The following is a 26,560-nucleotide window of genomic DNA, read 5'->3' as shown; positions in this document are numbered from 1 at the left end:
AGGGACTGCAGTACTGATTGCGAGACTATTGCACGCCTGTGGTTATTTGGAGAGACTGCCAAGAGTCCTTAAAAGGAGAGTCAGGGAGTACTACTGTTACCATTATTACCATTAGAGATGAGCGAATCAAATCCCACGAAGTGGAATTCGATCTGAATTTCAGGATAAATTTGATTTGCGTTATTTAATTCGTGTTAGTGAATCATATACAATGCAAGAAAAGAAATACCGCATAGAAGGCTACACCTCAGGTGCAGCCTTCTATGCGGTATTTCTTTTCTTTCATTGTATATGGTTTTGCAGCAATACCGTGTTTAGCACTCCTTCGCATTTGGTGTGCCCCCTAAACTCAGTTTCTTAATTTCGTGTTAGTGAATTGATTTAACCTGAAATAGTGTAAAAAACGATTGAAGATCTCAGTCAAAATCCCGTGCGCAGTGACGTATGACGTCACCATGCCACATGAGATTTCGCACCAGATCTTCAAGCAAGATGGCGGCTGGCCCGTCGCGAGGAAATGGAGGTGGTAAGTTTGATAAAAAAAATCTTTAAGTTTAATTTTACACAGTTTTTACACTCAGATGCCGTGATTGTGTATGAACGCGGCATCTGAGGCGTACAATGACGGGGGGCGGCACTATCACAGCTCCCTGTTATTGCACCCGCTGCTTTAAAAAAATGTTCTAAAAAAAAATTGCACCCTGCCTAACATCCACCATTAAGGGCACCCCACCTAACACCAGTAGGAGCCCAACGAGTGCCCTGAAGAAAGGAAATGTGTGCGCTCTATTTTTTGCACGGCCAGGATGAGGGCTGCCACCCTGAACTGTTAGGCCCCTTGCAGACGGGCGTTCCTTCCGCAGCGAGTCCGCATCCCAGCACTGATGGGTTTCACATAGCATTATATTAATTTATGATGCTATGTAACCCTTACAGTTCTGGAATGTATTGGATAACACGGACAGCATTATGCCAGTGTCATCCAATACATTCCTGAACTGTAAAGGTTACATAGCATCATAAATCAATATAATGCTATGTGACCCCCAGCAGCGCTGGAAGGTAAGGCTGAGAGCTGCATTGCGGACTGGCTGCGGGAGGAACGCTCGCCTGCAAGGGGCCTTAGGGCTGTTTCACATGAGCGGATGCCGTGCGTGGCATCCGCTCCGTGAAAGACAGCCAAGCCCCGCTCTGGACAGCAGAGACACGGAGCAGTAACATGACTGATAATGCTCCGTGCCTCTCTGTGACCTTTTTAATACAAAATCACAGTGACAACTTTACCTCACTGTGATTTTGTAGTAAAAATATCACAGAGGCACGGAGCATGATCAATCATGTTACTGCTCCGTGTCTCTGCTGTCCAGAGCGCGGCTTGGCTGTCTTTCACGCAGCGGATGACACGCGTGTGAAACAGCCCTTAGTACTGCAGTGCTACCACTCCTCCCATCCTCCTCTCCACTCCTGCAGGTTGCTGCATATGCATTAGATTCTTTTATAGTTTTCACCTCCCGTATTCTGACAGCAGTAACTTTTTTATCTTTTCTTTGCTGTTGCTGTATAAGGCCTTGTCTTTTGTGGGACGTGTTGGATTACTTTACAGAACTATTTCAGACTGGATTATAATTTTATGTTTAACCTTTGGAATGCATAGGTTATTTTGGTTAGTTTAATGAAACCCAAAAAGGTATTTTTATTTATGATTTTTTATTTTAAAAAGTAATGCATTAAAACTCTATTGTAGTGTAATGCATTAGTGTAATGACCGGCGTCACGCACAGGGAGGGAAAAGGGAAAGCCCTGCCCAAGGGGGAGGGAAAGGTGGTGACCCCTGACTCACCTTGCGGCTGGCACCTGACTGCCCTGACGTCCCTAGACGGGTTCCTCACCCGTGCGGCGATCACGTGCCTAAACCCTGGCTTTCCCTAAAATGAGCCCTAGATAGTGAACGGGCCGGTGGGATCGCTAGTCCGCACCACTGACACTAAGAGGAAAACACCAGGGAGAGGACAGACAATACAGACAAACATATAATCCCAGGTGGGCGACAACAGCAGACCACAAAGGCCCAACAGGGATCCGGAGGGTAACGTTCTGGACCAACAACCAGAGAACGCAGCAACACAGCTCCAGTGGGTATAGAAGTCCAGGCAGGAAGCTCTATATCTGGCAACCAGAGAAGTGGGAAAGGGGAATATAAGGAGGTTGGGAGTGCTGGACAAGGAACAGCTGAGGAGAAGGAGCTACGGATCCCTGAGTGAGCCAAAAAGGGTTGCAAAGCAAACCCAGAAAGCTACCATAAGGAAACCGCCCTATCTTACATAGAGCGCGCAGCCAACTGCTGCGACTTCCTGACCCCGGGTATAACGGAGTCAGGCGTGGCTCTTGACACCCTCGTGACAATTAGTGCCTGTCACTAAAATACTAACAGGGACCTGTAAGGCCATATCAAAGGTAATTGTGAGAGGACAGTATTAAGGGTCTCTACTGCAAACCCTTCATGCAGCACTGTATGGATGAGTTCAGAATATTAAACAACTTGGTAGCATAACTTTGCTATATTTAAATTTATGTCCATTCTTGACTTTGTAATCAGTATTTTACTGAATACGTAGAGGTAGTAATACAGCACAACTATAATACAGATACCTTTATTGCTTTTCAAACTCAAACTTTTCTTCTTTTCCATAGGTTCATGACTACTTACATTGTATCATCTATAGCGAACTTTGTGTTTCAAGTTTGGCGTACAAGGTTGGGGTTATGTAAGAATTCCGTTATGGATTCCGCTATCAAGCACCAGAAGTTATGCTCCATGGTAGCGGAATCCATAACGAAATTCTTAGATAACCCAAACCTGAACCTTGTACGGCGAACTTGAAACACAAATTCGCTCACCACTAATTACAATGCATTATGTGTAAGAAATAATATCATCTACAGGTGAAATGTGCTTGATTTTTCTCCGTGGCTTTATCCAGTCCAGGTTTAGTTGCATACAGAACCACAAGATAGAGCTGCCTATTACATGTATGATGTTATATATTAAATATAACAATAAATTATATATAATAGAAATTCAAGTACTTGGATAAAGTCGATTGATTGACAGTGCCTGCCAAGCCAGCACAATCAGCTTAATTTCTTAATAGATGTAATTAAAGGGGTTGTCAGAGATTATAAAAAATCTTAGCTAAAATAAAAATGATGTTATCATACTCATCCATTCTCTGTGCGGCTGGCTGGTTGTCCTATCGCTGTTGCGGTGACGTGCCAGTATACATTGTGTGATCACTGCAGCCGATCCCTGTCCTCAGCGGTCTACCTCTGAGGACAGTGATTGGCTGCAGTGGTTACACACTGTACACCTGCATGACACTGTGCACGTCACCCTAATCACTATAGAAACACCTACCTCAGCACTTTTATTTTGTGACCAAGTAAATCTCACACTAAGGCCTCATGCACACGACCGTTGTGTGCATCGGTGGCCGTTGTGCCGTTTTCCGTTTTTTTTCGCAGACCCATTGACTTTCAATGGGTCCGTGGAAAAATCGGAAAATGCACCGTTTTGCAGCCGAGGCCGTGATCCGTGTATCCTGTCCGTCAAAAAAATATGACCTGTCCTATTTTTTTGACGGACAACGGTTCACGGACCCATTCAAGTCAATGGGTCCGTGAAAGAACACGGATGCACACAAGATTGGCATCCGTGTCCGTGATCCGTGGCTTAGGTTGCTTTCATACAGACGGATCCGAAGATCCGTCTGCATAAAAGCTTTTTCTGATCTAAGTTTTCACTTCGTGAAAACTCATATCCGACAGTATATTCTAACACAGAAGCGTTCCCATGGTGATGGGGATGCTTCTAGTTAGAATACACTACAAACTTTGTACAAGACTGCCCCCTGCTGCCTGGCAGCACCCGATCTCTTACAGGGGGATATGATAGCACAATTAACCCCTTCAGGTGCGGCACCTAAAGGGGTTAATTGTACTATCATATTCCCCTGTAAGAGATCAGGGCTGCCAGGCAGCAGGGGGCAGACCCCCCCCCCCCTCCCCAGTTTGAATATCGTTGGTGGCACAGTATCGGGCCCCCCCTTCCTCCCTTTAATGTTAGAAATCGTTGGTGGCACAGTGTGCGCCCACCATCGCCCCTCCCCTCCCTCCCTCTATTGTAATAAATCGTTGGTGGCACAGTGTGCGCCCACCATCGCCCCCCCTCCCTCCCGGCTCCCTCTATTGTAATAAATCGTTGGTGGCACAGTGTGCACCCACCATCGGCCCCCCCTCCCTCTATAGCAGTAACAACATTGGTGGCAGTGTGCGGCCTCCCATTCCCCCCCCCATCATTGGTGGCAGCGGAGTTTAATCGCTGGGGCTCCGATCGGTAACCATGGCAACCAGGAAGCTACTGCAGCCCTGGTTGCCATGGTTACTTAGCAATAGTACAACAGTAGAAGATTCATACTTACCTGCTTGCTGCTGCGATGTCTGTGACCGGCCGGGAGCTCCTCCTACTGGTAAGTGACAGTTCTTTAGCAATGCGCGCACAGACCTTTCACTTACCAGTAGGTGGAGCTCCCGGCCGGACACAGACATCGCAGCAGCAAGCAGGTAACTATGAGTCTTCTACTATTGTACTATTGCTAAGTAACCATGGCAACCAGGACTGCAGTAGCGTCCTGGTTGCCATGGTTACCGATCGGAGCCCCAGCGATTAAACTGGGACTCCGATCGGAACTCCGCTGCCACCAATGATGGGGGGGGGGGAATGGGAGGCCGCACACTGCCACCAACGATTTATTACAATAGAGGGAGGGAGGGGGGGCGATGGTGGGCGCACACTGTGCCACCAACAATTTATTATAAATAGAGGGAGGGAGGGGGGGCGATGGTGGGCGCACACTGTGCCACCAACGATTTCTAACATTAGAGGGAGGAAGGGGGGGCCCGATGGGGGGCGCACACTGTGCCACCAACGATATTCAAACTGGGGAGAGGGGGGGGGTCTGCTCCCTGCTGCCTGGCAGCCCTGATCTCTTACAGGGGAATATGATAGTACAATTAACCCCTTTAGGTGACGCACCTGAAGGGGTTAATTGTGCTATCATATCCCCCTGTAAGAGATCGGCTGCTGCCAGGCAGCAGGGGGCAGTCTTGTACAAAGTTTGTAGTGTATTCTAACTAGAAGCGTCCCCATCACCATGGGAACGCCTCTGTGTTAGAATATACTGTCGGATCTGAGTTTCACTAAGTAGCTCATATCCGACAGTATATTCTAACTTAGAGGCGTTCCCATGGTGATGGGGACGCTTCAAGTTAAAATATACCATCGGATTGGAGAAAACTCCAATCCGATGGTATAAAAGAACTCCAGACTTTACATTGAAAGTCAATGGGGACGGATCCGTTTGAAATGGCACCATATTGTGTCAACATCAAACGGATCCGTCCCCATTGACTTGCATTGTAATTCAGGACGGATCCGTTTGGCTCCGCACGGCCAAGCGGACGCCAAAACGACTTTTTTTTCATGTCCGTGAATCCTCCAAAAATCAAGGAAGACCCACGGACGAAAAAACGGTCACGGATCACGGACCTACGGACCCCGTTTTTGCGGACCGTGAAAATAAACTGTCGTGTGCATGAGGCCTAACTATCTGTATTATATATATGAGCTAACTAACTAACTATCTAATGTAATCCAGATCCAGATGACTCCGCAAAGCACAGAGCACAGCAATGACACTGCTGTCTCCCTCAGAACTGCAAAAAACTGCAGAAAATGGCTGCTGGGGAGTTTCTTATATAGTAAGGGGTAGGCAACTTTCCTATTGGTTGCTAGGGATGTTGCTAAGCTCAGACAAAGATATTGCAGCCTTCTCATTGGCCCACAAGCAAGAACCAGGGAGGTTACTGATGAAAAAAAATCTTGAATTTTTGCGATTACGGAGATCTAGCACTATATTCTACATCTTCGCCGATAGTGCCGATATTCGCGATAAAAATTTGCGATTAGAATATTCGCGATCAACACTAAAAGTTAGGTCATCAGTATCTAAAAGCTAGAATACCCCTTTAATTTTTTTTTTATATATATAAAAGCAATTTCCTATTAAGGTATATATAATTTACAATCCAAAAACCTTCAATTAGACACAAGTGAGAAAAAAGCTAATACAGTAAAATCAAAGCCTTAACATCTATTCTTCCTTATACTGCCAACTAAATACTGGGGCTGTTTAGGCTGCCTACATTGTTTTTGGGAAGAGAAGGCTGCCATAATTTTGTATGACATTACATTTCTGAAGATCAAGCCCGTAATCTGGACATGTATGGGAAATATAAGCCAGGATTCATCAATAGACAACCTTTGCTTTAGATAATATAACTAATCGGTACCGAAGAACATAAAGATCACATTTCTAGAACTTGACTAAGCTGAAGAGCCATTGTAATATAATTTAGGTCCATCACTTACTGCTCTTGTTAAAATAACAGAGGGAAATCTGTTTTAATATTTTACAATGTATAGCATTAGATAATACGTATGACATATAAATATACCCCATAACAGACCCTAAAACACTCTGCAATCATCTTTTACATAAGTTAATTAAAGGGGTTGTCTCATCATGGACAATTGGGGCATATCGTTAGGATATGCCCCCATTGTCCTTTAGATGCAGGTCCCACCGCTAGGACCTGCACCTATATCGAGAACGGAGCCCCGCAAGTGAAGGAGGGCACACTGCGCATGCGCAGCCGCCCTCTATTCAATTTCTTTTGGGCCAGCGAAAATAGCCGAGCGCTGGCTCGGCTATTTCCGTCGGCCCCCTAGAAATGAATGGGGGCGGGGACCACGCATGCGCTGTACGCTAATATTCACTTCTATGGGGAGCCGGCTCTATGAGGACTCCGGTCCGGCCACTACCTTGCGGGGCTCTGTTCTCGATATAGGTGCAGGTGCCAGCGGTGGGACCTGCACCTATAAGACAATGGGGGCATAGCCTAGCGATATGCCCCCATTGTCCATGATGAGACAACCCCTATAAATATATTGAGGTAATAAAGCATTTACAGGAGATGCATTAGACAAGCTTTGTCAAGATGTCACGAGTGTAATAGGTACTATACATACATATTATACAGAAATCTGTAATCCTATACAGATTGTCTTACATGGATTCTACAGGGATACACCTTTTAAGGCTTCCACAAGATTCCCTCACAGATATTAGCTTGTGAAAGGCACTAAATCGCAGCTGGGTCTGGTGCTTCACCTTCCTATTGATCTCCTTCTTCAGGGATCAAATGAGTCTTCTCTGAGCTTTTGACTTCTGGGACTAATCAGTACATGCAAATATACCCACTAGGGACTCTCTTTGATGGCATGTTGGAGATGCCCTGGGTTAAAGGGATGTCTCCTGTCAAGGAACTAAAGTAAATCTATGTAGTCATCTTTCTAAATGGTCTCCTGATGTACTTTATGATATGGTGTAAGAACATACAAATCATTTGGTAGTTCATTTATTCTTTCAGCATAGAACAGACATAGTTTATCAGATACATCACAATAAAACTGTCTCAACTGAGACATGTGCAATTGACAGTTGAAGATCATGGTCTGGATCCCATCTTTTTGGGTGCCTGCCTGATGTTTTATAATATGCAAATGAGCTCCTAGGAGCAAAGATGACTGTTCCTTTGCACCTTGTTGCTCCTAGAGGCTCTGCTCACTGCCATTCATGTCATGCCCCCAACCAGTGACTGACAGGGCCAGGCAGTGAAGACATAATGTACTTGCCCTGTAGTTTCAAGTGAGTATGTTCGGTGCATGGGCTCTACAGGGATAGAGATCACTTGGCGTTCCAGACCATGAACATCACTGTAACTAACGTAACCTCTTCTCCGTTTCTGCACTGAGGGTCTGGTGTGGCTCCTTCTGGTCCCTGGTATGCAAACCTCTGGATGGGATCACATGCTGCTTGGGGAAACATCATCCCTGAGGCCAGCGATTGGCAACACATATGACCTTGTGGCCAGAAGTAGTCAGACTAGACGCTCGGTGATCGAAAGGAGCAGTAGGGAGCAGGTGAGTTCCTTTCTACAAGATTACTATTAATTAAGCATATGTGAAACTAAAATGATTGCTCACTATAGTGAGTACTGGTACTGTGCTGCACTTACTTTAAAGAACAGTTATGACACTCTGACCAAGTATGGACACATCTAAAAATGCAGAAACCCATTCGTCTCTGAACACTGCATAGATAGTTTATACAATTTTACTAAATTAACTGTAGAATTTTCTTAAAATAAAAAAACAACGCACTGTTCATGGTCATATCAATAGTCATCTGAAGTTTATCTTAAATACTGGAGAATAATACTAAGAGAGTGCTAATTTACATCTACAGTATATATACATAACTGGATACTTCAGACCCATTAAACTGGGCAGTAAAGATCAGATGGAGAAGAACTGATTTCCACTAAATTATCCAGTTGTCTATGCTCCACCTTTCACAGAAGGGGCATTGCCACGTGTGAGAGTCTCGCAAAATGGGCTACAACTATAAGACAACTAAATCCCACACTCATTAAAATAAGACAGATAACAACAGATGACCAACTAGCCGATACGTTGGTTGCCTTTGTTGTAAGCTAGGGATGAGCAAACTTGTGTTTTTGAGTTTGGCATACAGGTTCGGGTTCTCTAAGAATCCCGTTATGGATTCCGCTACCACAGACCATAAGGGAATTCTATGATGGCATGCACCACGGAAGCCTATAAGAGGCATTCTGTATTGCATTCCTTCATAATAGAAGTCTATGGACAGCAATACAGGATGCCTCTTATAGGCTTCCGTGGTGCATGCCATCATAAAATTCTAAAATTCCGTTATGGTCTGTGGTAGCGGAATCCATAACGGGATTCTTAGATAACCCGAACCCATACACCGAACTTGAAAGCACAAGTTCGCTCATCCCTATGGTAAGCCACTGACAGGTCCATATGACTTCACTATTACAGTAAATTCTAATACTAATCACCATACAGGGGAAACCTAAATAATTAACAACAACTTGTGCAAAATAAGTATTCACAAAAAAGGGACATTTGTGTTGTTAAATGTCCGACACTGAAGTCAGTTTATGTAATCTCCTTTGATCAGTCGCCTCTGCTCTTGATTTGGTAAGGGGTTTATGATTAATGTATCCATGACCCACATTTTATTCACAAGTTTTCCTTGTTCTTCATGAGTCTTGTGGGCTTGTCTGTGACTTCATTTAAAATGAATATTCATCAATTTCCATCTGTACTGTTGGCCCAGATTGGGAAAGTATCCAAATGAAACATGGGTCGGCCCCAGCTGTTGATAGCTATGGTGGTGCATACGACACCAATGACATTCATCATGATGCCTGTTCTCACCTAAAACAGAATAAAAACAATAAGATTTAGTAGATGGCATTTACTGTATATTCACTGCAATTAGTATAGAAAATGACTTCCCAGAATAGAAAATCATGGTATATTGCTTATGACCATCGTGGTCCAACCTGTGGGACCAAGTGTGGTATGGTGGGGGTGGTATCACACAGTTTTTTTTCTGGCATTTTTGAGGGCTTTTGAATTTTTGTGAGTGGGGGGAGGTTTGCTTGGGTTTTTCACCATGATTTTTAGGGGGGGGGGGAAATCCAGTTTCAGTTGTTGCATCGAAGTGTATGTGAAATATAAAACTTGGGTCAGTGTAATTTTTTTGTGGTGTTTTTTCCCCCTCATTTTGTGCAGTTATTGTCCCATTGACATCCCTTTTTTTTTTATCCTCTGCTTGAAAAAAACACATGTGCAATGCATGTTGTGTTTAATGGCATTTTTGCCAATGTTTTTTTTTTCTATACAGCTCTACAGAGGAAGTGACATTACAGAGGAGGCACATACTTTGCTATAAAAAAAATGTCAGGTGCTAAAATACACTACATTGTCAAAAGTGCCCCTAAAATACTGATCAAGTTAGGTATTACTTGAGGCTTTCTCCCCCCCCCCGCCACAAAAAAAAATAGCCAGGACAAAAACTGTGTGTTAATGAACACATGGTGGATGCCCTATATCTATCTATCTATCTATCTATCTATCTATCTATCTATCTATCTAATAAAAAATAAAGCGATTGGGGCGGCACTGCAGTGTATCAGTATCAACGGAGTGCCAGCGGCTGTGAAGGCGATCCCCCTTCAAATAATTAGTATAAGAAATTCCACGGCACCTCCAAGGCGTAAAATCAGAAAAGACTTTTATTCACCAGACAGCGACATTTCGATCATAAAAATGTACCGCAGATATATATACTCGAATACACTTTAAGTATATATATCTGCGGTACATTTATTGCATGATACACGTATAATGTCACTATTTACACCTTATATTTGATGTATTTTGAGGGTTATATTATGATTTTTTCTGATGGCTTTATTAATTGATATTTGATATAATTTGATTGAATAAGGATGTAAGTTGTATAAATACATGCTGAGCACTAGTATTGTTTGTCACTGCTTGAGAAAGATCCCAGGAGGAGGATCGAAACGTCGCTGTCTGGTGAATAAAAGTCTTTTCTGATTTTACGCCTTGGAGGTGCCGTGGAATTTCTTATACTATCTATCTATCTATTTGTACCTATGAAACTGGTTGACCTGTTACATGTGCACTTGGCAGCTGCAGACATCTGTGTTGGTCCCATGTTTCTATGTGCACATTACTGTGAAATATGATGTTTTAATAAGTTTTAATATATGCAAATGAGCCTCTAGAAGCAACAGGAGCGTTGCTGTTACACCGACAGGCTCAGCTCTCTATCACTTTGACACAGGACACAGGTGAATGTCCATTCACCTGTGTCCTGTCTGCGTCCACGATGTGCATTTGAAAAATAAAACTGCAAACAGCAACTTTGTGACCAGTGGTGAGTGCCGCGGTGCTTTTTTCTTCTGCTATCATCATAACTACTATACCACCGACAGAGCACCACCGTGAAGGTTCGGGATCCAAGTGTTTTATGTGCTCCAGTGACTGCATGGGTGCATGTAGCACTCTCACTCCCTGTGACACATTTAGATAAAAAGTTGGCACAAAAGTTTGGCTGAAAAAATGGAGTCTAGCATGTCATAAGTAAAACGAAATTGTGGCTTGTACACTTCATTTATTCGGTGTAGTATGCGGGTCCTACATATTCTGGTGCAAGTCAAGACACTTTCCAGGTGCAGGGACATTGGTATATCTGCAGCAGTCTTCTTATAGGTAGCTATCTCCCTTGCCCAACCACCCTCACCGGTGGTCCCTTATTCACAAAAAACTAAAAGGGTAGTTACCATATCCAACACACGAAGATGTCCATATGAGAAGACAATGGCATTTGGTGGTGTGGCCACAGGTAACATAAAAGCAAAGGAAGTGCTGAGAGTGCAAGGGATCATGATGTATAGTGGGTTTACCATGATTGATTTTGCCTAGAATGAGAAAAAGGGGGTATTAGAGCAGTCATTATAATGAGGCGGTGGGGGTTATCAGCCGATCATCATCAATCAGGTTTTTAGTTAAAAAGAATGATATTCCTACCATGGAGGCAAGAATTGGGAGAAAGAGGGTTGCTGTGGCAACATTGCTGGCACATTCGGTAAAGACGGCAATCAACAAAGACAAGATGATGGCAATGGCCCATGCTGGAATGCTATGCAAAAACGTCATCTGTTCACCTAGCCAAGATGACAGTCCTGAAGCCTGCAAAGATAAGGAAAATTGAGAGGGATGAACAACTTGTCCATACCACACTGTCACATCTTTAAAGGAGTTTCTACGTTTTATTTTTATTTACACCTCAGACTGAAATACCTGTGGCGAAATTCATACTACTGTCACTCCATTCTGGCTCCCTTCCTCTCTTCAACTTCCGAGTGGACAGGGTCATATGTGCCACTGCAGCAAATCACTGGCCTTAATGGTGACATGACTCCAAGTGGCCCATAACGGCTGGGTCATGTGATGCTTGGGATGATTAGCCATAGCGGTGCATGTATACATGTCCATGTAAATTGATAGATGTGGACCGGAAGACCAATGAAGAGAGCAAGGGAGCTGGAATGGAGCGGCGGGGAGCAGGAGGGTATGGATGTCTCCACACGTATTCTGTTCTGGCATGAAAAAAAAACCTTTGTTGTCGAGCAGTAAATTCATCCAAACATTCTCAACACCCAAAAACATGATTTGATTTCCAATAATTTATAGAGCACAGGCAAGTTCCTCAGCGATGAACTTTGACCCAGTCATCTTTTTAAAAATTCCAGGTGAGAACCTCCAGCACAATCCAAGTGTCCTAATGTTCTTGAACGACAGCTGCACTACACCAGAAGATGGGGAGGGATGGGGACTCCTGAGCTTATGCACTGTATTGAGTGGAGTCCAATGCGGCTCAAAACAAGCAAGTGACCCAGTGTTTATGTCAGGGTTCCTGTCATCGGCTTATGCTGTCCTCAAACAGGAACCTAAACTGGTGACAGATTCCCTCAAAAACGTGTGCTTCATTAAAGGCTATGTACACCTTGAGATGCAATTTTTTTAATGATTGCATGTGATTCATTTTTGGAAAAAAATCATTTTTTCAATTGGCCTTTATTAAAATGTTGAGCCGTTCTGACACAAAGGGTTAACTGTTTTTCTAGCTGTGTAACTGTATGAAATATAAATATAATTTATTGGCATAATTCATGATTGATAATTCATATATAAAACAAGTGCAGGGAAAAAGGCAACATGGATGTCGCTTTTTTCCCGGCACTTGTTTTTATATATGAATTGTCAATCATGAATTATGCCAATAAATTATATTTATATTTCATGTGGTCTGGTCATTTTTAATAGGTATATGTATATAGGCATGTGTGGATTGCATATTACATGGTGTTGATATATATGGGCGGTTACTCAATTTTTTTATGATTTTTTTGGCTTACACATTATTTTTTTAGCTGTGCAACTGGTACGTTCACTTTCACTTTGTGCCAGTCATCTAATAAACCTTATATGTAAACTACTGAAAGGTCATAAACACATATTTAAGCCACATTCTTATCAGTAGTATGAGTGTTTCTGAGCTATAATGAGTGTTTAGGAGGTCAGAGAGCAGAGATAAGGAGTCCATCAGCTCCTGGTCTGACGGAAAAGACAGAAAATCTAAAGGGTGCTACTAGAGCATGTCAGCTCTGTACAGAAAAATGGACGCCATATTTTTTAATAAAGACCAATTAAAAAAAATATTTTTAACTCAAAATGAGTACAATGCAATAATTTAAAAAAATGGCCCTCAAAGGTGCACATAGACTTTAAGACATGTCAAAAGCTAGCACTGGTGGTCTTTAAGCTGGGACCCTACCAATCAGCAAGAATGCAGAAGTCACAGCACATTACTTGTTGATTTAACATCTGCAGCCACTCCAGCCTTTATGATGTGACCTACCAAAAGCCATATGTTTTTACATCAACATTCTTGTACTGCATTGTTATTTTTTTCACTATTTTGGGGTTTATGTAATGTATTGAAAAAAATATTAACACTTTCTAGGAGGAAATGCAAAAAACAGCAATTCTGCAAGTGTTTTTCTATTTTTTTTTTGCCATGTGGTATAAATAACGTGTTGAGTCAGTACGATTGTGATTATGTTTTACTACATTTCTACAATGCGCAATCATTCATTTTTTTATTTTTAAGAGCTGTGTGAGGGATTGCTTTTAGCAGGACAAGCTGTAGTTTCCACCACTTTGGGTTGCATTAGACAATTAAAGAAAAGGCATCCAACGTTTTCAACTAGAAAATATGTTTATATAACCATATAAAATCCTTTCTGAGGTGCAGTGCGTTTCAGCCTGCAGAATGGGTCTTAATCTTAAGACTTTTTTTTCTTCATTTTTGTGAGGCAGATTGAACAAATACCAGCAATTCTGGATTTTTTTTAAGTATTCACCATGTGGTGTAAATTACTATTAATTTTATGCTGTGGATCAGGATGACTACAATTTTTTTTTTTTAGGTTTTACTACTTTTGCACAGTAAATACATTTAAAGACCCATAACATTTCTATTTTTCAATGGACGGAGCTGCGCGAGGGCTTGTTTTTATTGGTACCACTTTTGTGATACCTATGACTTTTTGATAACTTTGATTGCAGATTGCTCATTTTGTGTTTCATGTGAGATGGCACTATAGACCTGTCATTGAATAATTAATTATTCAGTCCTTTGTTACCACTGCCAATATACTGCCCTGCCCATTACTTCTATAGGCTTTGTTAGGGTTTATGGAAAGGGGTTGTGCACAGGGTTTAACTATAAAAACATGTTGATACTTACATCACTCCCTTTGGCCAAGGCAAAGCCTCCACCTAGAAGAAGTACAATACTCCAGGGCATCTTCTTATGAACCACTTTCCATGTCAGTAATGGTGCAGACATAAATGACTCATGCTCTATAAAAATTAAGAAGAATTCAGTTTCTAACCACCACAAGAAATGATGGCATATCAACGCTGGCAGTTCTGTATCTTGTATAGGGTATCACACAGTGTGCCCACACATGTGGTGTGTTCTCTGCTGCAAACTGTGACATGGAATCCTTGCTTCCACAGACCCCTCGAAATATTTATTTCATATCCTATCGCATGGTTGAGTATCCTGTTAATATTGTCACTTTAACCACCTTGTTCCAGAGTCGTGGAAGCCAAAACCTTAACAATGGGTTAAGTTTTAAAGGATTTTCTCAGGTCAATAACCCCTGTTTATCGGGGCATATCCAGGTCACAGTGGGGCGTCCTTACTCTATATGAACCTGTATGAGGATGAGACATCTATTTCCCTAAATGAGCACATGTAATACTGCAATTTACACAGGTAAATGAACAGCAAACAGATGCCTCTGACGAGACAACCCTTTTAAAGAGGTTTTCCGGTAATATTGATTTTTAAACAAGTGCCTGCTGCCTGCCCCCTGAAATAGAAGATTCATACTTTCATGCTCTAAAAATAAACTGTCAGATGAAATGCAGAAAGATTCCCCATTAAAAGTGCCCTGTCTGACCCAGGAAGAAGTACAGCGGATTAAAACAGACAAATCGCCAGGACCAGATGGCATACACCCCCGTATCCTAAAAGAATTAAGTAATGTCATAGCCAGTCCCTTATTTCTGATATTTAAGGGAGTGTTCCACAGGATTGGCGCATAGCAAATGTGGTGCCAATATTCAAAAAGGGGTCCAAAAACAGAGCCCGGAAACTATAGGCCGGTAAGTTTAACATCTGTCGTGGGTAAACTGTTTAAAGGTTTTCTAAGAGATGCTATCTTGGAGTACCTCAATAAAAGTAAGCAAATAACACCATATCAGCATAGCTTCATAAGGGATCGGTCATGTCGAACTAATTTAATCAGTTTCTATGAGGAGGTAAGTTCTAGACTTGACAGCAGTGAATCAATGGATGTCGTATATCTGGACTTCTCCAACACATTTGACACTGTACCACATAAAGGGTTAGTATATAAAATGAGAATGCTCGGACTGGGAGAAAATGTCTGTATGTGGGTAAGTAACTGGCTCAATGATAGAAAACAGAGGGTGGTTATTAATGGTACACACTCAGATTGGGTTACTGTCACTAATGGGGTACCACAGGGGTCAGTATTGGAGGGGTCACCATCACTAGTGGAGTACCTCAGGGGTCAGTATTGGGCCCTATTCTCTTTAATATATTTATTAATGATCTTGTAGAAGGCTTGCACAGTAAAATATCAATTTTTGCAGATGACACTAAACTGTGTAAAGTTATTAACACTGAAGAGGACACTATACAGCTACAGAGGGATCTGGATAGATTGGAGACTTGGGCAGATAAGTGGCAGATGAGGTTTAACTCTGACAAATGTAAGGTTATGCACATGGGAAGGAATAATGCAAGTCACCCATACATACTAAATGGTAAAACACTGGGTAACACTGACACGGAAAAGGACCTAGGAATTTTAATAAACAGCAAACTAAGCAGTAAAAAACAGTGTCAGGCAGCTGCTGCCAAGGCCAATAAGGTAATGGGTTGCATAAAAAAGGGGCATAGATTCCCGTGATGAGAACATAGTCCTACCACTTTACAAATCACTAGTCAGACCACACATGGAGTACTGTGTACAGTTCTGGGCTCCTGTGAACAAGGCAGACATAGCAGAGCTGGAGAGGGTTCAGAGGAGGGCAAGTAAAGTAATAACTGGAATGGGTGGACTAAAGTACCCTGAAAGATTATCAAAATTAGGGTTATTCACTTTAGAAAAAAGATGACTGAGAGTAGATCTAATAACTATGTATAAATATATCAGGGGTCAGTACAGAGATCTATCCCATTAGCTATTTATCCCCAGGACTGTGACTGTGACGAGGGGACATCCTCTGCGTCTGGAGAAAAGAAGGTTTGTACACAAATATAGAAGAGGATTCTTTACGGTAAGAGCAGTGAGACTATGGAACTCTCTGCCTGAGGAGGTGGTGATGGTGAGTTCACTAAAAGAGTTCAGGGGGGGGCCTGGATGTATTTCTGGAGTGTAATAATATTACAGGCTATAGCTACTAGAGAGGGGTCGTTGATCAAGGGAATTATTCTGATTGCCTGATTGGAAAGTGGGGAAAATTGGCTTCTACCTCACAGGTTTTTTTTTGCCTTCCTTTGGATCAACTGGCAGGATAACAGGCTGAACTGGATGGACAGATGTCTTTTTTCGGCCTTATAAATTACGTTACTATGTATATTACTCCTGTCCTCCTCGCTGCCTCCACTTTCTCCATCTTCCAGACCCCGTACTGTTTACATCCAGCAGTGCATGGACATAGTCACATGCATCACTCTGGCCAATGACTGGCTTCAGCGGTGATATGCTGCTTGTGGCCACGTCGCAGCTGCAGCCAGTCATTGGCTGGAACGGTGCATGTGACCATGACCATACACTTCTGAATGTAAAAAGGGCAAGGACTAGAACATAGATAAAGCAGAGGCAGCGAGGAGGACCGGAGCAGCGTGGGGTAGATAAGTATGAATCTTCTATTTTAAGGGGCAGGCTGCTTAAAAATTAATATTACTGGAAAACGCTTTTAAGATCATGTTTTATGTATTCTTTTAGACCTGTGATGGCTAACCTTCGGCACTCCAGCTGTGGTAAAACTACAACTCCCAAGATATACACTTGCTTGGCTGTTCTCAGAACTGCATAGAAATGAATAGAGTATGCTGAGAGTCGTAGTTTCACCACAGCTGGAGTGCTGGAGGTTGGCCATCACTGGTCTAGACCATGTCATCATATCAACAACTTTATAACTTCTTTATTATTATACTGGTTTTAATGCACGAAGACCAGCAAATCAGTTGATACATTAATATACATCAGCTGATGCATGGAAAAATCAAGTTTACCTGTCAATGAAAATAGTCAGCATGGAGCAAAATTATGAAAACTTCAATTTGTCTGCTTCAACGAATTTCACATAGAAATTTGCTCCTTGACGAATTACTTCGTCATGAAGCGCATTTCTTTGTAAGTAGTGGGCGCAATGACGGGGAACGGTGATTGCGCCCCCCCCCCCCCCCGTCATTGAACCCCTCAGATGCCGAGTTCATTGCTGATCGTGGCATCTAAGGAGAAAAATGAGGGCTTTCAGGGGTTTAAAAAAATACCTCATCCGTTTGAGCTTGTAGAGGCCGCCACGGCCATCTTGATTGGAGATACCACGCAAAAACGTGCGTGGTGCGTGAAGACGTCATCACACTGGCCAGCGTGGAGATGTCATACATCACCATGCATGAGATTTTGCCGGGATCTTCCATCAAGATGGCCATGGCAGCCTCTACATTATGTTGACTTGGATTAGCATTGAATAGAGTTTTTGGATGACAGTTTTACCTTCTTCTGGATCTTCAAGATCAAAGCTGTTTTGTTTGTGACATGAAAACTTGGGTCTTTTTGCTGGTAGAATAAAAAGAAGGACAGCTATAAAGATTGCAACCGTGGCATCTGTTACATACCTGCAATTAAAAAGAGAAGATAAAGTAATGATTATAGATTGTTTTTTTCTCAATATTAATGGTTAATGACCAGACACCTAGTAATTTCCCTACAAACGGAAAACGCTACTCATAGAATACCACTAAGCAAAAAAAAATTATTCTTATGATGCTGATCACGTCTGCATATACTCCCTCTATTTTCTACCTCTAGGAATTAGCAATTATAGTTGTTTTCATACAAACGAAGAATGTGCAACAAATGATAGGTTGGACATGATGGACCTGTGTCCTTTTTCAACTTTATCAAGTATGCTTCATGCCAAACATTCATGGGTGATACTTCAGAGCAGCCTTGGTCTCTGTGGCCATTCTTATGATCTCATTTTATTTATAAAAAGTTGCTTGACTTTGATGGTCTTAAAGGTGGCCACTTACATTAGTCGAAAGTGGGTCAAAAGGGAAAATTTCAACCAAAACCATCACTCATCGAGTGAGTCGAAAATTCTTGTCCAAAAGTTGGACAAGAGATCTTTTTTTGAAAGAACATTCCCAGAAAGCTCTTTTGCGCATCGCCCGGTTTCAACAACTGTAACGTTCAATATGGAGTAAAATGTGTATGGCCGTGTCTGCAAACAATTGTTCACCAGATGTTTCTTCAACTGTTGTTCAACCATCAACCTACTTCTATCTGATAATATGTATGGCCTCTTAACGGGTTTGTGCCATCTCTCTATTTCCATGCTGAGATGAAAGTAAGCGCTTTGCCTAGGTGGCTAGGTTTACGGAAATAGCCAAGCAGGCCAGCAGTCCACTGTTTCTGTAGCTCCAATTGCACTGAATGGGAGCTATGCAAAAAGCATAGCAGAATAAGCTACGCTGCTTCAATAACTTACTGCAATGGGAGCTACGGAAATAGTGGAGCGCCAGCTCTGCCATTTCCATAAGCCTGGCCATGGAGGGCAATCACTTAGTCCCATGGGAATGGCGAGATCAGACAACCCTTTAAGGGTCCTTTTACATGGACAGTAATTAAATGCTGCTGGGTGATATACAATCCAATTGGCCCTCATTTAAACAACCTTTCATGCAGCACAATGCTACTTTTAGGATCCGTTCATGCAACATTTTTTTCCCACTGGATTTTCCGCTGAAACTCCGCTGGCTTCGATGTCCTTTCTACCCCCCATTCTTTTCAGTGGGAGGAAGTGCTGATGATCGTGGAGCTGCAGTTTAAAGTCGTGACTGTGCCATAAGGTAGATGTCCCTTCTTGGAGCGGTCGTGGCCACTCCAGGATCTTCAGCGCTGCCTCCCGCTGAAATGAATGGGAGGCAAAAGGGACGCAGCCGCTAGCATAATTTCGGTGTGGGTGTCCAAGCCAAACTTCCGCAGGAGAAAATGCTGTGTGAACAGGCCCTTAGGGTATTACCAGACAGTGTGGCTGGCCACATGCGGCCAAAAGACAACCACCGGTGGCCACCAATGGACACATAATTTTAAGGCCATTCCTTACATCGGAAATGAGGATTCATTAAAACATGCATTCCTAATAATTGGCTCAATCCTCAATCCTGGCCATTGCCCAGCCGTTCTGTGCATTGGGGACCACAATTTGCAGTCCCCAATGGACAGACACCACCTGTGAAGCTGCCGCAACGGATCCAGATCCTTTCAACTTGAATGGGTCCGTGATCCATCCGCACCGCAAAGAAATAGAACAAGTTCTATTTTTTCTGCAGTGTGGAGGCACGGACAGAAACCATGCTTCTGTGGGGTTCCGCGCCTTCGTTCCGCTTCGCAGCTTTGGATTGCAGACACATTCAAGTAAATGGGTCCGCATCCGAGATGCGGTGAGCACGCAGCCGGTCCCACATAATGCAGACCCGCTGTTTGCAGACTGCAATACGGGCCGCGGCATAACGGCCGTGTGCATGAGCCCTAAATGGGCCCTAAATTTTCTGTGTATGGAGCATAATACAGTCCCTTTTGGAATAGTTTTAACAAACGTTTGTCAATTATTACAAACTCGATAGCTAATCAGAAGAAGGTACAAGGTGCAACCAGCTATTTTAAGACCAGTACCATATGCCACATCATGGTTCTTTTAGCTACATAGAAAAGTTGCATCTATATTGCTTAAAAAGGACCTGCCTGCAACCTCTCCTGACATGTCAGTTTTCATAACTATGTGCATTCCCCATCCCATAAGAATTCTGGAACATCTATTCTTATGACTATTATTCTTGCTAGAAGTTTATGATTGCCAGCAGTTTGCAATAAAGCTCTAACTGAATGTTGCCAGTTGGGGGTGTGTCCCTGCACACACTGGCAGCACTGATTGGCTAATGTCAGACTGGGACACACCCAACTGATAATACTCATCTGGACCTTCATTGCAAACTGTTAGTAATGCATTTATAAACTTCCAGCCGGAAAAATAGAGAAATGGCACTTCATAGGGATGTATGCGCCATCATTTCTCTTACATGAGGAATTTAAGCAGTTACTAAAACAGATATGTCATGAGAGATGACGGGTCCCCTTAAATAAAAATAAAGCCTAATTCTGTCAACTATTGTGGCCAATTGCCATATCGAGTTACTATTCCTTCTTGGCCCAAGCAAGAGTAGTTGCCTACAGTATATGTCCTCTGTCAGATTATCCGTTCTCTTTAGGGTTGTCCTTCTTAGTGGATGAGAGCAATATTAACTTTACAGTATTAAAGGGCTTCTGTCAGCAGGTTTGTACCTATGAAACCTGCTGACCTGTTGCACGTGCAATTGGCAGCTGAAAACATCTGTGTTGGTCCCATGTTCATATGTGTCCGCATTACTAAGAAATATGTTGTTTTAATATATGCAAATGAGCCTCTAGGAGCAACGGGGGCGTTGCCGTTACACCCAGAGGTTCTGCTCTCTCTGCAACTGCTGCACCATGTGCACTTTTATTGACAGGGCCAGGAGTGGTCACATTTACACTGATGGTCCTGTCAACCAAAGTGCAGAGGGCGTGGCAGTTGCAGAGAAAGCAGAGCCCCTAGGTGTAACGGCAACACTCCCGTTGCTCCTAGAGGCTTATTTGCATCTATTAAAACATAATTTTTCTCAGCAATGCGGACACATATGAACATGTGACCAACACAGATGTCTTCAGCTTCCTAGAGCACATGCAACAGATCAGCCAGTTACATAGGTGCAAATCTGCTGACAGATGCCCTTTAACATTGTGACTACCATGTGCCATTTATATTACTGGTGTCTTCTTAGAGGAAGAGCGGCCTTTGAACTACCTCGGGCACCAGGGCCTGGGTGTTACCGCTACCTCATCTATGCCATTGACTACAGGATGAAGGAGTTGTGGTATACAGTATGTAGCTGATTTTCCTTCTTGACCTCGGGTGGTATAAAAGTCTCATAAATGACAAAGAATACATTTTGTACAAGCATGGAAAGCTATAAAAATAAAAACCTTTATAAGAAATCCAGAGCTCCTTACTCAATGTTGCCTTTATTGAAGAGCACAGTAGCCCAACCTTTCACAAAGCCTGGATCTCTTGTAAACCAGAGGATGACCAGAAGAGTAAAGAGCAGAAGAACATTAGACTCTGCAAAGGATATAGGACCCAGCTTGCGGTATTCTTCCCGGATCACGTTATAAGCTGCGCGTTCCTTCTCTGACCTGGTGGTGCCACAGCCCCATGTCTTCTTAAAGCTTAATATGAGGAAAAGGTGAGGTGGTTACTCTTATATCAAGAGATAAAAGCAGTTTCAGGAAGAACACTATAACTCCCTCCTAGTTTCACAGGTCTGAATTTCTGACTGAATGATTAGTCCAGAAGATTTCCCTATGGAAAGAAAAGATATAGAAAAAGGAAACTGAATAATAGAAGGAAGAGGAGTTAAAGGGCATCTTCAGCAGATTTGTACCTAGGAAACTGGCTGACCTGTTTCATGAGTGCTTGGCAGCTGAAGGCATCTGTGTTGGTCCCATGTTCATATGTGTCCGCATTGCTGAGAAATATGATGTTTAAATGTATGTAAATGAGCTTCTAGGAGCAATGAGGGCATTGCTGTTACACCTAGAGGCTCTGCTGTCTTTGTAACTGCCGCTCCTCTGCACTGTGATTGAGAGGACCAGGCAGTGAAAACGTCATCATGCCTGGCCCTGTCCATCAAAGTACAGGGGTCGCAGCAGTTGCAGAGAGAGCAGAGCCTCTAAGTGTAACAGCAACGCCCCCATTGCTCCTAGAAGCTCATTTACATACATTTAAACATCATATTTCTCAGCAATGCAGGCACATATGAACCTGGGACCAACACAGATGTCTTCAGCTGCCAACCGCACATGCAACAGGTCAGCCACTTTTATAGGTACAAATCTGCTGACAGATGCCCTTTAATGGAGTAGTAAGCAGCAATTAATAGTAAAATAGGAAGGAAAGAATGTTAGAGATGACCCAGAAAAAGACAACATAGACTCCAGCCTGATTAGTCAAATAGTCAATAGTGGGGATAGCACTCATGTACGGCCAATCTTTATCTATAATGGTATATGAGTATGTGAAGAGACACTGACATTCCCTCACAGTTAAAGGGGTTGGCTCATCTCATACACTGATAGAATATCGCTAGGATATGCCATCAATGTCATATCGATGCGGGTCTCACCTCTGGGACTCTCTCATATCTCCAGATTGGGGACTGCAAAGTGAAGGAGAGCACATGTGCAGCGCGCTCTACATTTATCACTATGGGAGTTCCAAATATAGCTTTTATGGGACGTTCCATATTGATGAATGCAGAGCGCACTGTGCAATCACAGCCACTGCTCCATTCACCGCTCGGGGACTGCCAGAAATAGCTGAACTGGCGTTATTTTTTTAACTCCCATAGTAGTGAATGAAAGGTGGCCGCACATGTGTGGCTGCTCTCCGTTCACTTCAGAGGCCCCTTTTCGGAGATTGAAGCGAGTCTCAGAGGTGGGATATACCATCAATGTGAGAGATAAGCCAACCTTTATAAGGGCACCTAAGCTTGGTGATATAATGGAGAGAATTCAGAAGCTCGGTGACACAATGAAGAGGGCTCCTATGTTTTCTGCTGTAATGGAAAGGACTCCTAAGTGCTTCATTGCTCGGACTCTTTGCAGGCTGACTACGATGAATGCCAGTGAGTACCGCGATACCAATGACATTTATGGAATCGGCATCTTTTCACCTATACACCAGTTTGTAGGGGTAAATCATAAGCCTTTTTTTCACTGCATGGAACTGGGTCGACTTTACCCAGCTCTACTCTGCTTTTCTTGTTTTTCCACTAGGCCAAAGCTAAAAATAGCACCTGGTACTTTTTTGGTACCTCATGTGAGGAGGTTTCCATAAAGTCACATTATAAGAATAGTAGAAAGATTAATAACCAATATTTTAGGTGTAATATTATCTCGCATGACCCTGGTGGCTTCACCTCACTGTTAAATGAGTCACAAATGAGAGGTCCAATAAAGTGTGGCCTCAGCAGGTCACAGCACCATGTACTATGTACCGGTGAGATGAGCATGTCACTGGTACAGAGTAAATGACGCTGTGACCTGCCAAGAGCTGTTTCTGTGTACTTGTTGGAAGAAAAAGTGGAATACTTTCTGTTTATCAAAGGATATATCCTTGTTATTTCAATATTTGTTATACAGTTGTATATACAGTCAGGTCCATAAATATTGGGACATTGACACAATTCTAAACATTTTGGCTCTATACACCACCACAATGGATTTGAAATGAAACGTACAAGATGTGCTTTAACTGCAGACTGTCAGCTTTAATTTGAGTGTATTTACATCCAAATCAGGTGAACGTTGTAGGAATTACAACAGTTTGCATATGTACCTCCCACTTGTTAAGTGACCAAAAGTAATGGGACATAATAATAATCATAAATCAAACTTTCACTTTTTAATACTTGGTTGCAAATCCTTTGCAGTCAATTACAGCCTGAAGTCTGGAACGCATAGACATCACCAGACGCTGGGTTTCATCCCTGGTGATGCTCTTCCAGGCCTCTACTGCAACTGTCTTCAGTTCCTGGTTGTTCTTGGGGGCATTTTCCCTTTAGTTTTGTCTTCAGCAAGTAAAATGCATGCTCAATCAGATTCAGGTCAGGTGATTGACCTGGCCATTGCATAACATTCCACTTCTTTCCCTTAAAAAACTCTTTGGTTGCTTTTGCAGTATGCTTTGGGTCATTGTCTATCTGCACTGTGAAGCGCCGATCAATGAGTTCTGAAGCATTTGGCTGAATATGAGCAGATAATATTGCCTGAAACACTTCAGAATTCATCCTGCTGCTTTTGTCAGCATTCACATCATCAATAAATACAAGAGAACCAGTTCCATTGGAAGCCATACATGCCCACGCCATGACACTACCACCACCATGCTTCACTGATGAGGTGGTATGCTTAGGATCATGAGCAGTTCATTTCCTTCTCCATACTCTTCTCTTCCCATCACTCTGGTACAAGTTGATCTTGATCTCATCTGTCCATAGGATGTTGTTCCAGAACTGTGAAGGCTTTTTTAGATGTCGTTTAGCAAACTCTAATCTGGCCTTCCTGTTTTTGAGGCTCATCAATGGTTTACATCTTGTGGTGAACCCTCTGTATTCACTCTGGTGAAGTCTTCTCTTGATTGTTGACTTTGACACACATACACCTACCTCCTGGAGAGTGTTCTTGATCTGGCCAACTTTTGTGAAGGGTGTTTTCTTCACCAGGGAAAGAATTCTTCAGTCATCCACCACAGTTGTTTTCCGTGGTCTTCCGGGTCTTTTGGTGTTGCTGAGCGCACCGGTTCGTTCATTCTTTTTAAGAATGTTCCAAACAGTTGTTTTGGCCAGGCCTAATGTTTTTGCGTTCTCTCTGATGGGTTTGTTTTGTTTTTTCAGCCTAATGATGGCTTGCTTCACTGATAGTGACAGCTCTTTGGATCTCATCTTGAGAGTTGACAGCAACAGATTCCAAATGCAAATAGCACACTTGAAATGAACTCTGGACCTTTTATCTGCTCATTGTAATTGGGATAATGAGGGAATAACACACACCTGGCCATGGAACAGCTGAGAAGCCAATTGTCCCATTACTTTTGGTCCCTTAACAAGTGGGAGGCACATATGCAAACTGTTGTATTCTTACATCATTCACCTGATTTGGATGTAAATACCCTCAAATTAAAGCTGGCAGTCTGCAGTTAAAGCACATTTTGATCGTTTAATTTAAAATCCATTATGGTGGTGTATAGAGCCAAAAATGTTAGAATTGTGTCAGTGTCCCAATATTTATGGACCTGGCTGTACTATATGGACATCCATGTGCACCCAAAGCCTTATTTTGTTTATGGGTTGACACCTGTATATATTGTATGGACATATTTGTGTACCCGTAACATCAAATTTTTTTGGCAGTGGCTCCTTTCGCTGATCAGAGCATCTATGGGGTGTTACATAAGGTTCCTGACAGGGGATGACCCTTATCGCGGTGGCCATGCTGCTTTGATAGACAGAACCATTATAGAATAGGGAAATATTGGGTTAGTGTAACGCATCCCCCGGTTGTGCTGGATTTAGTGTGTTTATATGATTTATAACATTAGCAAATTTTAATTATAATATCAATAAAGGTTACGTTTTATGGTGGCCATTCTGTGAATCACATATACATGGGGGCTATAATAAGCAGGCACATTGCCGGATGTCACGCCAGATTTATGATGGGGTATACGCCTCATCATAAATTAGGAGGGGGATCCGTCAGTCCGTGTGCCTGAACTGTCCCTGGCATATATTTCAGTGTTCCTCTAATCCAGAAAAATGGAGTAGAAGATGATAAATATGGTGGGGCCATCTACTTGACCTCATAGTGAGGTCAGTGGAGAAACGGCACTGGCCATTGAAAAAGTTGCAAATGTGCAGTTTGTGACATATTGTGGCATATTTTAATGATAAATGGGCCATACTGTGCACCCTTATCTTAGCATGTTATCTTTTCCTGTGTTTCTGTTGGTACTATGAAGTAACACGACCATGCTGCTGTCTAGTGATTGCCCCGTAAGAATCTTCACCAATGTTACCAGCTATATTGAGGGGATACCATATCCATAGTGGAAAACCAACTACCTGGTGTCAAATCTAAGCAGAGATGAGTAGAGTACAGTAAGTTAGAGCCAGGAATATGCACATTAATATCTGCACACATTGAATATGACTTCTCTCTATAACATATATGACTTACTTCATTCCCATGAATGAGAACTGGAGCCAGAGCCAAGCTATAGACAACATCACTATCATGTTGGGAAAGGCAAATCCAAACCAAGATGCAAAATTAAGAATATCTCCATTGTCTGGAAATATGCTGTAAAAAAAATAAGAAATATGTAAGATCATTTTATCAGGAAAACTGTTGAGAAAAC

At 42.6% G+C, this 26,560-nt stretch overlaps 1 protein-coding gene across 1 annotated transcript in view; it reads right to left on the bottom strand.

The window, feature by feature from the left end:
• Window positions 1-8,916: 8,916 nt before the first annotated feature.
• Window positions 8,917-26,560, bottom strand: part of LOC122932452 (solute carrier family 13 member 5-like) — an 85,372-nt gene continuing 67,728 nt past the window's right edge. Inside the window, 7 exon segments of the mRNA XM_044286860.1 lie at window positions 8,917-9,445; window positions 11,386-11,523; window positions 11,633-11,794; window positions 14,418-14,533; window positions 17,998-18,119; window positions 21,595-21,810; window positions 26,380-26,502. Of these exon segments, the coding sequence (XP_044142795.1) occupies window positions 9,317-9,445; window positions 11,386-11,523; window positions 11,633-11,794; window positions 14,418-14,533; window positions 17,998-18,119; window positions 21,595-21,810; window positions 26,380-26,502 (1,006 nt within the window). The 3' untranslated portion in view covers window positions 8,917-9,316.

Source organism: Bufo gargarizans, chromosome 3 (genome assembly GCF_014858855.1).
Source record: "Bufo gargarizans isolate SCDJY-AF-19 chromosome 3, ASM1485885v1, whole genome shotgun sequence".
In the NCBI taxonomy this organism is placed as follows: domain Eukaryota; kingdom Metazoa; phylum Chordata; class Amphibia; order Anura; family Bufonidae; genus Bufo; species Bufo gargarizans.
The sequence above is the reverse complement of the archived record's forward strand: the minus strand, read 5'-3'. Positions and strand labels throughout refer to the sequence as shown.